Source organism: Cajanus cajan, chromosome 6 (genome assembly GCF_000230855.2).
Source record: "Cajanus cajan strain Asha chromosome 6, NIPB_CcT2T_4, whole genome shotgun sequence".
NCBI classification, from domain to species: Eukaryota; Viridiplantae; Streptophyta; class Magnoliopsida; order Fabales; family Fabaceae; genus Cajanus; species Cajanus cajan.
In genome coordinates, this window is record NC_138522.1 from 8,289,351 (window position 1) to 8,302,849 (window position 13,499).

The 13,499-nt window shown below is 29.6% G+C and overlaps 1 protein-coding gene across 1 annotated transcript; it reads left to right on the plus strand.

Annotated features, from left to right (window-relative positions):
- Nucleotides 1–8,410: 8,410 nt before the first annotated feature.
- On the plus strand, nt 8,411–13,193 carry LOC109811093 (serine/threonine-protein kinase 52). The gene is made up of 6 exons (XM_020374725.3): nt 8,411–9,099; nt 9,877–9,998; nt 11,573–11,769; nt 11,889–12,063; nt 12,417–12,551; nt 12,669–13,193. Exons 1-6 carry the CDS (start codon nt 8,766–8,768, stop codon nt 12,873–12,875), a joined length of 1,170 nt encoding a protein of 389 aa, XP_020230314.1. The 5' UTR covers nt 8,411–8,765; the 3' UTR covers nt 12,876–13,193.
- Nucleotides 13,194–13,499: the final 306 nt, after the last annotated feature.

Sequence of the window (13,499 nt, forward strand, 5' to 3'; positions counted from 1 at the left end):
AATAATAGTATAAAATAATAATTTACTATCAATAAATTTTATTATTATATATAGTTAATTTTATTTAAATTGAGAAATATATAATTAGTGAAATGATATTGATGTATGATAGTCTAAAATTAAAAGGTAATTCTTAACATTTATAATAATTTTACCAATTTTGAAATATATTATTTTTAATAAAATAAGACTGTTATTTAATAAAATTTTTAAATGATTTTTTAAAAAATATTATCAACAATACCCATGAAATTACAGACGTTATTACCAACGGATGTATCTGTGGGTAATTATTTTTTTTTAATAATTTATTTCAAAAATAATAAAATTAATTCATAAGTAATTATGATAAATAAAAACTAAATTAGATAAGAAATTAAAAATATATATAAAATTCTTCTAGTTAAAGAAAAGTCTCTAAAAATACTATGACACAAGAAAAACATTTGTGCTTTATATATAGAAGTTAATTATTCTTTGATTAGTTACTAATTTTAATTTAATATATATTTATTTAAATTTAAGTATGAATATAAATTCTTTAAAAAAAAACAAAGATTGACATTAGTGTGAAGTGTCGTGGAGTGGAGCCGCTAAGAGGTCAAATCTGAGGGGTGTTGCACTAAATAAGGTTGTTATTCAATACAATCTTGAAATAGTTTTTTAAAAATGTTATCAACAATACCCATGGAATTACCGACGGATATATCCGTGGGTAATTACTGATGGATGTATCCATAATTACAGACAGATTTATCCGTGGGTAATTATCGACGAATATATTCGTGGGTAATTAATCCATAGATAATTATCAGCAGATATATCCATGGGTAATTATTTTTTATTAATAATTTGTTAAAAATAATAAAAATAGTTCATAAGTAATTATAATAAATAAAAACTAAATTAGATAAGAAATAAAAAAATATATAAAATTCTTCTAGTCAAAGAAAAGTATCTAAAAATCCTATGACACAAGATAGACATTTGTGTTTTATATATAGAAGTTAATTATCTTTAATTAGTTACTAATTTTAATTTAATATATATATATATATATATATATATATATTTAAATTTTAAATATGAATATAGATTTCTTTTTTTTTATAAAAAAGATTGAGAATAGTGTGAAGTGTCGTGGAGTAGAGCTGTTGAGAGGTCAAATATGATGGGTGTTGCATTAAACAAGGTTTTTATTTAATACAATTTTGAAATAATTTTTTAAAAATATTATCAACAATACTCACGGGATTATCGACGGATTTATCTATGGGTAATTACCCGCGGATATATCCGTGAGTAATTATTTTTTTATTCATAATTTATGTTAAAAATAATAAAATTAATTTATAAGTAATAATAATAAATAAAAACTAAATTAGATAAAAATTATAAAAAAAAATATAAAATTATTCTAGTTAAAAAAAAGTCTCTAAAAACGTTATGACACAAGAAAGACATTTGTGCTTTATGTATAGAAGTTAATTATTCTTTGATTAGTTACTATTTTAATTTAATATATATTTATACAAATTTTAAATATGATTTATTGATTAACTATAATATTTATTTTTTATATAGAATTTATTATAAATTTTAATTATATATAATAAAAATGTAACTTGTTAAATACACAAACTAAAATACTAGCATTTTTTAATTTACATAAAAATTATAGTATTATATTATATTGTAACTTGTGAAATATATTAGAATGAGAGGGATCCAGAGATTGTACAAATATGAGATTGTATAGTTGAGAATGACTTAGAAGAATTAATTTGTATTATCTATACCAATAAGATGCATATACTCTTTGGTAGCTTTTTCCATAAGAATTTCACAGTTAAGCATGCTTGACATGGAATAATTTAGGGATGGATCACCTTTTGAGAAGTTTTTCAAAAAAATGTACTAGTGAAGACAAGGCACGCTGAAAAGTCTTGTGTTCATTTGTGGGGTTAATCTTTGATCCTAAAAGCATACGGATATCTCAAAAAAGGCTATCCACGAAGGGTTCTGATCGGTGAAGGGTTCTGATCAATGAGGAGTTGCGTGAAATGTCGTGGAGTGGAGCCGTTGAAAGGTCAGATCTGAGGAGTGTTACACTAAATAAGGGTTTTATTTAATACAATTTCAAACTGATTTTTTTAAAAATATTATCAACAATACCCATGAATGTATTCGTCGATAAAGTCGTCAAAAAGTTACCCACGACTGAAAATCCATCGGTAAATGTTTCATACGACCAATTTATCGACAAATTATTGTTTGTCTATAACCCGTCGAAAACAAAGTGTTACCCACGGATTTTTTGAGTTACTCACGGATTTTGGTCGTCTGTAATTCTAAAATTTCTTGTAGTGAAAATCCCTTAGCAACATTATCTTAGACAAGAAGAACACTCTTGTAAAAGATTATCTAGATTGGGAGAGGAAGGTGGAACAACTCTTCATTTACTACAATGTGAGTGAAGAGAAGAAAGTTCCCATGGCTACCATAAGGTCTCAAGGGTATGCCATGCATTAATAGATTTCCCTTACAAGAGAAAGAATAGTACATCATGAGCCTCTAATCCAATATTGGAATGAGCTAAGAAGTGCCTTTAAAAGAAGGCATATACCTTTTTATTATGAAAGAAAGTTAATGTAAAAGTTTCAAAAACTCCAACAAAGAAGTCTAAATGTGGAGGAGTATAGGCAACAAATGGAGTTGCTCATGATGAAAGTTAGAATAAGGAAGAGAACATAACCACCATTGCTAGGTTCCAAAGTGGCATTAACCTAGAAATTAAGGATCAAGTTGAACTATTACCCTATAGAGATCTTAATGAATTAGTTCAACTTTGTGTGAGGGTAGAACAACAACTAAAGAGGAAGCATAATCTTAGGAAAGAATCTACCACCTCATACCCTATAAAAGACTTCAAGAAAAAAAGGGCACTCCTATCAACCTAAGGTAGATAGGTCATTAGAAAAATAAAAAGAAAAAGAAAAACTAAGAGAAAAATTTTCAATGGAGTCTAAGACAATTAATATCAAATACTTTAAATGTCTAGGGAGAGGACACATAGCCTCCTAATGCTCTACTAAGAAAACTATGATTTTGAGAGACAATGACATTTATAGTAGTAACAATATTGCATCTTCTTCTTCATCTTCTAGTGGGGAAGAAGTCATAGACTCTAGTGAAGAAATCTCTCCATGTGAAGGAGACTTATTGTTTATTAGAAGGTTACTTGCTAACTAACCCCATGAGCAAGACCTATCCTAAAGAGAGAACCTATTTCATTCTAGATGCAAATTTTTGGAAAATACTTGTTCTCTCATTGTGGATAGTGATTCATGTAATAGTTTTTGTTTCTCAAGGTTGCTTGACAAGCTTAACTTGACTCCTTTTGTCCATCCTAAAGCTTACAAATTACAATTGTTAAATGAAGATGGACCATTAGAAGTCAAGGAACAAATAATCATTTTTGTCACCATTGTGAAGTATAAAGACAACGTTTTATGTGATATCATACACATGGAGGCAAGTCATGTATTATTTGGTAGACCTTGATAATATGATAGTAAGGTTATCCATGATGGCCTTACTAACAAAATAAGTCTCACTCATATAGGAGAGAAATTTGTGTTGACTCTTATATTACCTTCACAAGTCTTAAAGGATAAACTCATAATGAAAAAGATAATAAATAGTGAATAAAAGAAAGCAAAAAAAAAATTAAGTATTAGTAGGGAGAAAGATGAGGTAATTAAGTTGGAGAAAGGTATCTCCTCTAAGGTAATTGTTCCTAAAAGTCAATTTTCTCTCAAACATGAAATAAAACAAACACTTCTAGTAGAACAACCTCTTTACCTTCTCTACATTAAAGAGACACTAGCTACCACTAGTCTTGAACTTAATTGTCTTCCTAATAGGGTTCAAAATCTTTTAAATGAATTTGATGATTTATTTCCTAAGAGAATTCCTAGTGAACTTCCACCTTTAAGAGAAATAGAATATCAAATTGACTTGATTCCTGGAGTTAGCCTACCCAATAGGCCTACTTATAGTAAAAACACCCAAAAAACAAAAGAGATTGAAAGTCAAGTTAAAGACTTGTTGAAGAAGGATTGATTCTAAAGAACCTTAGCCCTTGTATTGTCTCTGTCCTATTAGTGTCCAAGAAAAATGGGAAATGGAGGGTGTGTACAGATTGGAGAGCTATAAATAACATCATGATTGGCTTGGTATGAATGCTTTATTTGTATTTAATAGAAAACTTGTGAGCATACTATGATAGAAACCTTGAGCTAATGTAACTTTTGGAAGGAGCACAAACTATGAAAAATCATGTGAAAAGTAAACTAGTGGTGGACTGAGAATGTCTAAAGGAGTAGGGCTCTAATAGGTGAAATTAAAATTTTTCTTACTATTAATTAGTATTTTTCGATATCAATATTGTTATCTTCATTTCATAAATTTTGGATTATATAATACTACATTTTCTTCATCTTAAGCTACTTGTAGTTATATCAGTATATATCTTGTAGAGATAAGTAAATTTTAGTGTACAATTGATTAACTTCAAATTTGTTTATGAAATTTAAAAACCTTCTATGATTTTAACCTTTCTTCTCTTTGACATTGATTTTCCTTTTATAGTCAATTAAAATATACAAATTTTAGCTTCCAAGTTAAGCCCAAATTGGTGCATTTTTTTTCTTTTATGTTAATTGGCTTTCTTTTTTATGATTCATTCAAATTTGCTTTATTTCTTGTTTAATTGACTTTCATTTTGTTCGTTGCCAAGGTGATTAATCTAAACAAAATTCAACTCATTTTGTATAAATTGTTTTCAAATCACTGAAATCAAGTTAACTTTGTTGTTTATTTTATTTTATTTTTATGTTTTTTAGCTATATTTTAAGTATCATGGGAGTGACGATCAAACTACTTAGCTAGTTGGAAGAATGAATTATTTTGCTATTATTTACTTTAACTTTTAATAGTGTTGAAAATGTCATAAAATCTTGCTATTTATTAAAATGAATTATTGCTATATGTGGGTTGAATCCTCTCTTTTACTATCTATTTTTAATTTCTCATTTAATGTTACTACAATGATCATGATAGTGAGTGTATTACTTATGTATGAATTTTTATTCGAAAAAAGGTGCAAATTAATGAATAAAAATATTAAATATAATATTTCCAAATCAAAAACATAAGTATTGTTTTATATATAGTGAATTGTGCACATATAAATAATTTACAATTCAGCTATAATTCAGCTAGGACTTTTATAATGAAAATATTTAATTAGTGGCAGATATACAACCATCAACAAGGATATGAATTTATGGCTCAATATAGCCAACTAACTGACATCTTGCCGTTACTTGGTGGTAATAGACAATTTATACTACAAGAATTTCGTGGATTAGCGAGGGAATTTAGCGAGGGGTATATTTCAAGCTAATTGCTCGCTAATTAGCGAGGGATTAGAGAGGATGTTCCTCTCTAATACCTTGCTAATTAGCGAGCAATTAGCTTGAAATATACTCCTTGCTAAATTCTCTCGCTAAATAGTGATCATTTTGTGACCAACTTTTATCTCCTCGCAAATCCCTCGCTAAAGTTAATACTTATCTAGTACCAAACTTAGGCCTTCGCAAATCCCTCTCCAAATTGTTAGCAAAAATTTAAAATTAATCTTTTTCACATAGTGAGGGAGTTTTTGTGTCACAAATCCCTCGCTAATGAGCTATAAGTATAGTCCTCGCAAATACTTCGCAAATCTTTTGCAAATTAGGGAGGGAAAAGTTTTTTCGCCATTCCTTCACAAATAAACAAATATGTTCCTTGCAAAACCCTTGTAAATGTCTCACAAATTTAGAGAACAAGTCCCTCACAAATTACTAATAAACCCCTCACAAATTTAGATAATAAGTCTCTCATAAATTGCTTTAGGATTATTTTCCTTAGCCTCTTATCTTGTCCAATATATATATATATATATATATATATATATATATATATATATATATATATATATATATATACACGCACATACACACGTCTATTGATAGAATTATTGTATTCGATAATTCACGAAGCTCATTGAACTTCAACAATTTAACCATTAAATTAAAATTTATTGATTAAAAGATCAAATATAAAAATTTTTACACTTAATTTATTGAATAAGAAATTTAATATATAACGTAATTGCACTAATTAATAAGTAACTCCTTTAAGAGTTACTCTTGATGTAACTGAATTTTCACTCATATATATATACATACATATATATTTTAAACCCACTTATATGTCATCATAAATGTTAAATATAATTTATATGTTTATAATGTATAAGTTTTATTTTCTTAATTTTGATAATTTAAAATAATTTTGTTCATTTTGATTTAGATATGAATTTAGTTTGTGGAAGTTCATGTTTTCTCAACTTTAGTTCCTATAAATATTTTAATTTAATTTTTTTCCTTATAAATATGCATTTTTCTAATTTTAGTTCCTTAAATATTATAACTTTTCTTTCATTGTTAGTTCATGTAACTTTGTACTAACAACGAAAATTAGAAGAAAAAAAATATAAACTTATACCGACTAAACATTGAAGAGAAAAAATATTATAAAAATTGAAATTGAATATTAAAAATAATTTAAAAAATAGACTTGAATATTATATTATATTTTGTTTAGAACTCTAATTTATATCACATTAAATGTTAAAAATTTATAAATAATATTTTATTTTAATTTTTAGTATTATAAAATTATGATGTTATTTTTATTTAATATTATTTTTGTATTGATAATAATAATAATTATTATTTTATTAATATTAATTTATCATATTTAAATTATTGAACTTTAAATTAGTGTCTAGATCGATTTAATGACTGATCCAATTTTAAAAACATTGGCAAGAACTAAGAATGACAAAAAAATTCATACATGACAATATCTGTGGATAAAATCCACTAAAATTTTTTAAGTAGATAATTAAATGGACACACATGTAATAATTAGAAATATAGTTTGATTGATTTTTATACTAAATATATACATCATAATTGTAACACCCTAAATTTTTTACTAATATAATTTTTTTAATTATTATTCATTTTTATATTTAATGGAGCTATTTTATTATAATTTTTTAATTAATTAAAATGATTTTATAAAATATTTGAGAGATTTTTATAATAATTACAAGTATTTTTAATCAAATAATAAATATATGTGAAATTTTTTTGTATAATATTTATTAGATATATATATATATATATATATATATATGATATTTTGTTACAATAAATATTTTAATTTTTAGTATTATAAGATTATGATGTTATTTTTATTTAATATTATTTTTGTATTGATAATAATAATAATTATTATTTTATTAATATTAATATCATATTTAAATTATTGAACTTTAAATTAGTGTCTAGATCGATTTAATGACTGATCCAATTTTAAAAACATTGGCAAGAACTAAGAATGACAAAAAAATTCATACATGACAATATCTGTGGATAAAATTCACTAAAAATTTTAAGTAAATAATTAAATGGACACACATGTAATAATTATAAATATAGTTTTGATTGATTTTTATACTAAATATATACATCATAATTGTAACACCCTAAATTTTTTACTAATATAATTTTTTTAATTATTATTCATTTTTATATTTAATGGAGCTATTTTATTATAATTTTTTTAATTAATTAAAATGATTTTATAAAATATTTGAGAGATTTTTATAATAATTACAAGTATTTTTAATCAAATAATAAATATATGTGAATTTTTTTTGTATAATATTTATTTGATATATATATATATATATATTTATGATATTTTGTTACAATAAATATTTTGAGAAAAATGTGTTTTTTATTATAACTGTTTATGTATTTTGTCTTATCTTTCTATTAAAAATCAAGATCAACTTGATATCATATATATAACTCTATATAGGACGTTTGGATCACACGATGTCATAGAGGATTAAATTGTAGAAATGTAGTTTGTAAGTCTCAATTCTGGAAAATAACTTGGTTTGGAAGTTTCAGTCTCGTTCTTTGTATGCATGAAATGTATCTTGTGCAGCTCAACTATCCCAACTAGATAAAATTTTAATTAAAATCTAAAATTTAAAAGTCGTTTAAAAAAAATCTTAAAAATAGTTATATTTCTAAAAAAATATTTTAAAATTAATTAAAATTCACCATAATTTATGAGGTTAAAATTATCTTTTTGGAAATTATAATGAAATATGCTTCTTGTGATGCGAGCCACCATAGGTAACTCACCGGAACTTTTCTGGAAAAGAAAGAAGAAATAAAAAGCATTAAAAAAAGTTGAAAATGTGTTGGGAAATTTGTCTTGCAGTGCCGACTGAAACGTTTTTACTCTGTGAAATAGAAGAGGTAACGGCAATGGAGTTAATAAAAAAGAGAGGCAATAAATGCAAAAGATGAGAGTGAGAAACAAGTAAGGGAGGAGCTGAGGCGGGGAAGGAGACCGGGTGGGGCAGAGTCACACGTTTTACGCAGGCAATTCCATGTGCCCACATGGATAATTGGAGCGACCGTGGCAATTTTGCGGAGCCAAGAAACAGCAACGCCAACATCATCAAACGACAACTCAAACGCCCACAACCATATCTCGCTCAACGCTTCTAAATTCCCCCTCTTTTCACGCTCCTCCATTCCCCCCACAACTTACACTGCACAAAGATGAAGGAAGCTAGTGATGGGTTCGTCAGGGCGGATCAGATTGATCTCAAGAGCATCGATGAGCAGCTCGAGCGCCACCTCAGCAAGGTGCTCATGAAGCAGAAGGAGGACGACGATTCCGCCTCTGATCATGCTCGTCACTCTAGCTCCTTTGCCACCGCCGCTAAGTTCAAAGGTGTCGCCGGAACTGCTGCTTCTGGCGGTGCTCCCACCTTCAAGAAGCAGCGCCAGGACTGGGAAATTGACCCTTCTAACCTCATCATCAAGAGTGTCATAGCTCGCGGCACTTTCGGCACTGTCCACCGTGGCATCTACGATGGCCAAGATGTTGCCGGCAAGTTCAACTCTCTTTTTCCTCTAAGATCCGTTTTACGCTACAGTTAGAACTCCGTGTTTCGTTTGAAAGCCCGTCTTCACCGGATTTCGCTCTTTTTCCTTTCGATTTCTCCTTGGGTTGTTGCATGCATAGATACATTATTTTGATCATTTCAGTATTCAATGTGAGATCTCTGTCACACTCTTTCGCATTTGCAGAATTGGACGTGTGGAAGGTATTCCATAAAAGTGTATAACTTGTGATGTGACTTGATATGCCTAAAAATAATTCCTGTGATAGGTCTTGATAAAATGTGAGTTCATGCATAATTCAATCATGGAGTGGGCGTTACCCGTTTATATAAATTATCTTGTTTATATTACAGGTTAATGTAGGATCTCGAACATAAACCAATGATGTTGTGGGTTATGTTGAGTAAATAGGCATCAATCAATGTATTACTAAAAATATAAAAAAACGAGATTGGTTTATTGTTGAATGTGGTCAATTCCTTTACTCGTCTTCATAGGGGAAACTGTGTTCTGTTGAAAGAAGTGGATTTTTGCGATGATTTGGTGATGGGTCGTTTTGGATCCATTACTATGAGTTCTGTGGCTCATACACGGACTTGGGTGTTATGCATCTGAAATTTATGTGATTGCAGTTGATGGTCTTGGTCTTTTAGGGAATGCTGGATATAATTTAAGTAGAATCATTATTGTCTTGATTGACGCAGTGGTTTGCTTTTCCGTGTTTCAATGAGGACTATTTTGTGATTATTTGATTAATGAGCAGTTAAAATGCTGGACTGGGGTGAAGAGGGGCACCGGACAGAGGCTGAAATTAATGCACTCAGGTCGGCATTTACGCAAGAAGTTGCTGTTTGGCATAAACTTCAACATCCTAATGTCACAAAGGTGAATTTCCTTTCTTCAGCTTCAAATTTTCTCTTCCTGTTGTTGTATAGTTTGAGTTATAATTTTGCATGTAATCTGTAAGTTTTTGGGTGTTGATAATTTCATTTTCAGGAGGTTTAAAGTCCTCTGTCCTATATAATGTCTATGCCAACCTGCATTTGGTTTAATACTTCAAGTCTATCGATGTTTAGGTCTTTTTCCTTAATAGTTTAGGATTCCAGCCTATGTAGCTTTCAGGGATTTCATTAATAAATTTTGTCACTATCTTCCCCGCACCTCCCTGCTTTCCCTTGACTTATGTTCAACTTGAATTTGTTAGAAATTGTGTTATAAGATTCTTTTTTGTTATGGCGGGCCTTTTTATAATACTTTGATCTTCTAGCAAATTGTTTTATAAGAGCATGATGTATGCAGGTTTCCCGCTGTAATAATATTCCAGATCTTTTTATTAGTTGATTAGTGAAAATTCTAGTATATTTAGGAAATACTACAAGTAGTTCTTGCTATTTTGAAGTTTAGTCACCATATATGAGCTTGCCCATCCTACATTTTTATTCTCCTCCTATTCTTTATGCCAATAATCAAATTTGTTTATTTGGACGTTAGAATAATTTAAAGATAATGGTGTGTGTGGGGTGAGAGTGTTAGGAGATGCAAGTTGAAATTGTTGGTATGAGATTGTTGAGAATCTTATCAGAAATATTATTTGCAATGCTTGCATATAACAAGACCATATTAACAAGGTCCGGAGCTCATGTTCCTTATCTTTTAGATGTTAAAAAAATTTAAAAAGCAATTTTGAAGATAATTATGTCGGCCATATCCTATATAATAAATGTCGGGTTATTATAATTCAAACTTCTATCACTTTAAACCAATTAGATAGATACCGACAGTAAGTGATAACAGATGTGGTTTTGCTCTATTGACGTTCAATATATATTCAATTGCAACTTAAATTTTTTTTTTTTTCCATTTGATTGCAATAAAATATGATTGGAATGTCAATAGAGCAAAACCATACCTATCACTTTAAACCAATTAGATACTGCCTGAGAGGCTTTTGGTACTGGAGGATTGAAATGAATGTGAATAGATATTTCCCATTTGTTTCTGCATCTGTATTTATGTTGAGTAAAGCTTGTAAATAAATTAACAAGCCTAACAACATTTTTTTTTTAAAATCTACTCATCATGAAAGCTTCTAGTTTCCATGTTTATTCATTTTTGGCTAATCTGTTCTTTGGAGTGTGTCTATTGCCATTTTCTCCTCTTATTGGGCTTTTTCCTTTTCTTTTGACTGCTAGAAAGGATATTCAATATCTTCATGCAACAATTAATGTGTCCTGGTCTTTGTCCTACTACTTTCTAGGACCAAAGATCGTGTAAATATTGAGAAGAAGGCTAACCATAATGCTCCTCCCTACTCCTTTCTTCATAATATTTTCTCTTTCCTGTTCTATCTTGTGACATTGTTTCTTAATCCCTACTCCCCCTTTTCAAAGAGCATTATACATTTTTCTGTGAGTGATTTTCTTTCCTAGTTCCTCAAAAATATTTTCTTTCTTGTTTAGTTTATAGGGGCGACAATGGGGTCTTCAGAATTACAGATACAGACTGACAATGGTCTAATTAGCATGCCAAGCAATATCTGCTGTGTAGTTGTAGAGTATCTTGCTGGAGGTACGCTGAAATCTTTCCTAATAAAGAATAGGAGGAGGAAGTTAGCTTTTAAGGTTGTCATCCAGCTGGCACTTGATCTTGCAAGAGGGTATTTATCTTTTCTATAATTTTAACTCAATGTAATTGTGGTACAGCAGGATAAGACCTAAGACTGTCTTGTTATTTGTTTTAGATAACCCCTCAAATTGAATTCACTTGGTTTTGCAGGCTGAGTTATCTTCACTCTCAGAAGGTTGTCCACAGAGATGTAAAGACAGAGAACATGCTGTTGGATAAGACGCGCACTGTTAAAATTGCTGATTTTGGGGTTGCTCGTGTTGAAGCGTCAAATCCTAATGACATGACTGGGGAGACTGGTACCCTTGGTTACATGGCTCCTGAGGTGTGTACTAGTTCCCCCGAAACTTTTACCACTATGTAGAATTTCTTGTGCTAGGATATATATCAGAGTGGAAGCATTAGTGCAGTGTCCAAAACTCACTTGATCTAAATTCTAATCCGAAATGGGAATATTCAGTCCCCATGTGTTATCTGAGTGGGGATTTAATTTTTCTTTCTTCAGCTTCATTCATAACTTGCATTCTTCGATAAGTATAAATGGGTGTCCTTAATAACGCAGAAAACAGTGTGCCAATAAGAAAAGAAAAAGGTCATATAATAGTATTTAATTTGATCAAAGACAAAGCTTATGTAATTGTCTATTCCCTCATTTGACAAAGGGGTGGTGGTTTACAGGTTCTGAATGGCAACCCCTATAACAGGAAATGTGATGTGTACAGTTTTGGCATCTGTTTGTGGGAAATATATTGTTGTGACATGCCATATCCTGACTTAAGTTTCTCAGAGATTACTTCAGCTGTTGTTCGCCAGGTATATCTACTTCAGATTTTGATTCTTTCATTTGTGAAGTGTGTTTCTCGTCACCATAGATTCTGCTTTAAAGATGAAACCATGATTTTGATTGTTATTTTGTGTTTGAAATATTAGAATCTGAGACCAGAAATACCAAGATGTTGCCCAAGTTCTCTGGCAAATGTAATGAAGAAGTGCTGGGATGCCAATCCCGATAAACGGCCGGAAATGGACGAGGTAGTTTCATTGCTGGAAGCTATTGACACATCCAAAGGTGGAGGTATGATCCCTGTGGATCAGCAGCAGGGTTGTTTTTGCTTCCGTAAGCACAGAGGACCTTGATCCTTAGTGCAACAAACGATTATGATTTTTAGCTATTCAAAGAATCAATATGTATCTATGGTAAGAAAACTGAATTTGGAAGACAGGTAAGAGGAATATACAATAGAGGGTATAGGAAGGAGAAGCTGGTAACGTGTCAATTCTTATGTAAATCCATAACTCTTGTTTTCTTTTATTCTTCTTTTTTATTTGGGTTTTGTGGGTATGAATGCTACTTTCAGCTTGGCAATGTTGCTGGACTGGCCTTATAACCTTACAAGATCTTCATTATACTTTGTAGTCTTGATTGATGTGATTAAATTGGATCTATTTGCTACATATCTGTCTGTTTCAGTAGTTTGCTTGAAAACTCGTAGTAATATTTTACAAAATTGTGGCGTATGTAGTGTGGTATACTTAGAGTGGACAATAGGGAATGGAGTGAAGATGGGAACTTTAATATGCTTTTAAAGATGAAAAAGTAATCTTTTTTATAGAATGTTAGTCTTGTAGAAATAGGTTCAGTTCATAATGTTTAGAATACTAGTTCATTAATTATTGTATAAGTTCATTACTATTTTTTAGATTCTTTGTCATTTATTCCTGTACGTCTTCTTTGTACCTTTATGACAGAGTTTCAGTATA

Coding starts and splice junctions, on each gene's coding strand:
- LOC109811093 (XM_020374725.3), top strand. CDS start 8,766: ATGAAGGAAGCTAGTGATGGGTTCGTCAGGGCGGATCAGATTGATCTC. Junction 9,100..9,876: donor CGATGGCCAAGATGTTGCCG/GCAAGTTCAACT, acceptor ATTAATGAGCAG/TTAAAATGCTGGACTGGGGT. Junction 12,064..12,416: donor TTGGTTACATGGCTCCTGAG/GTGTGTACTAGT, acceptor GGTGGTTTACAG/GTTCTGAATGGCAACCCCTA.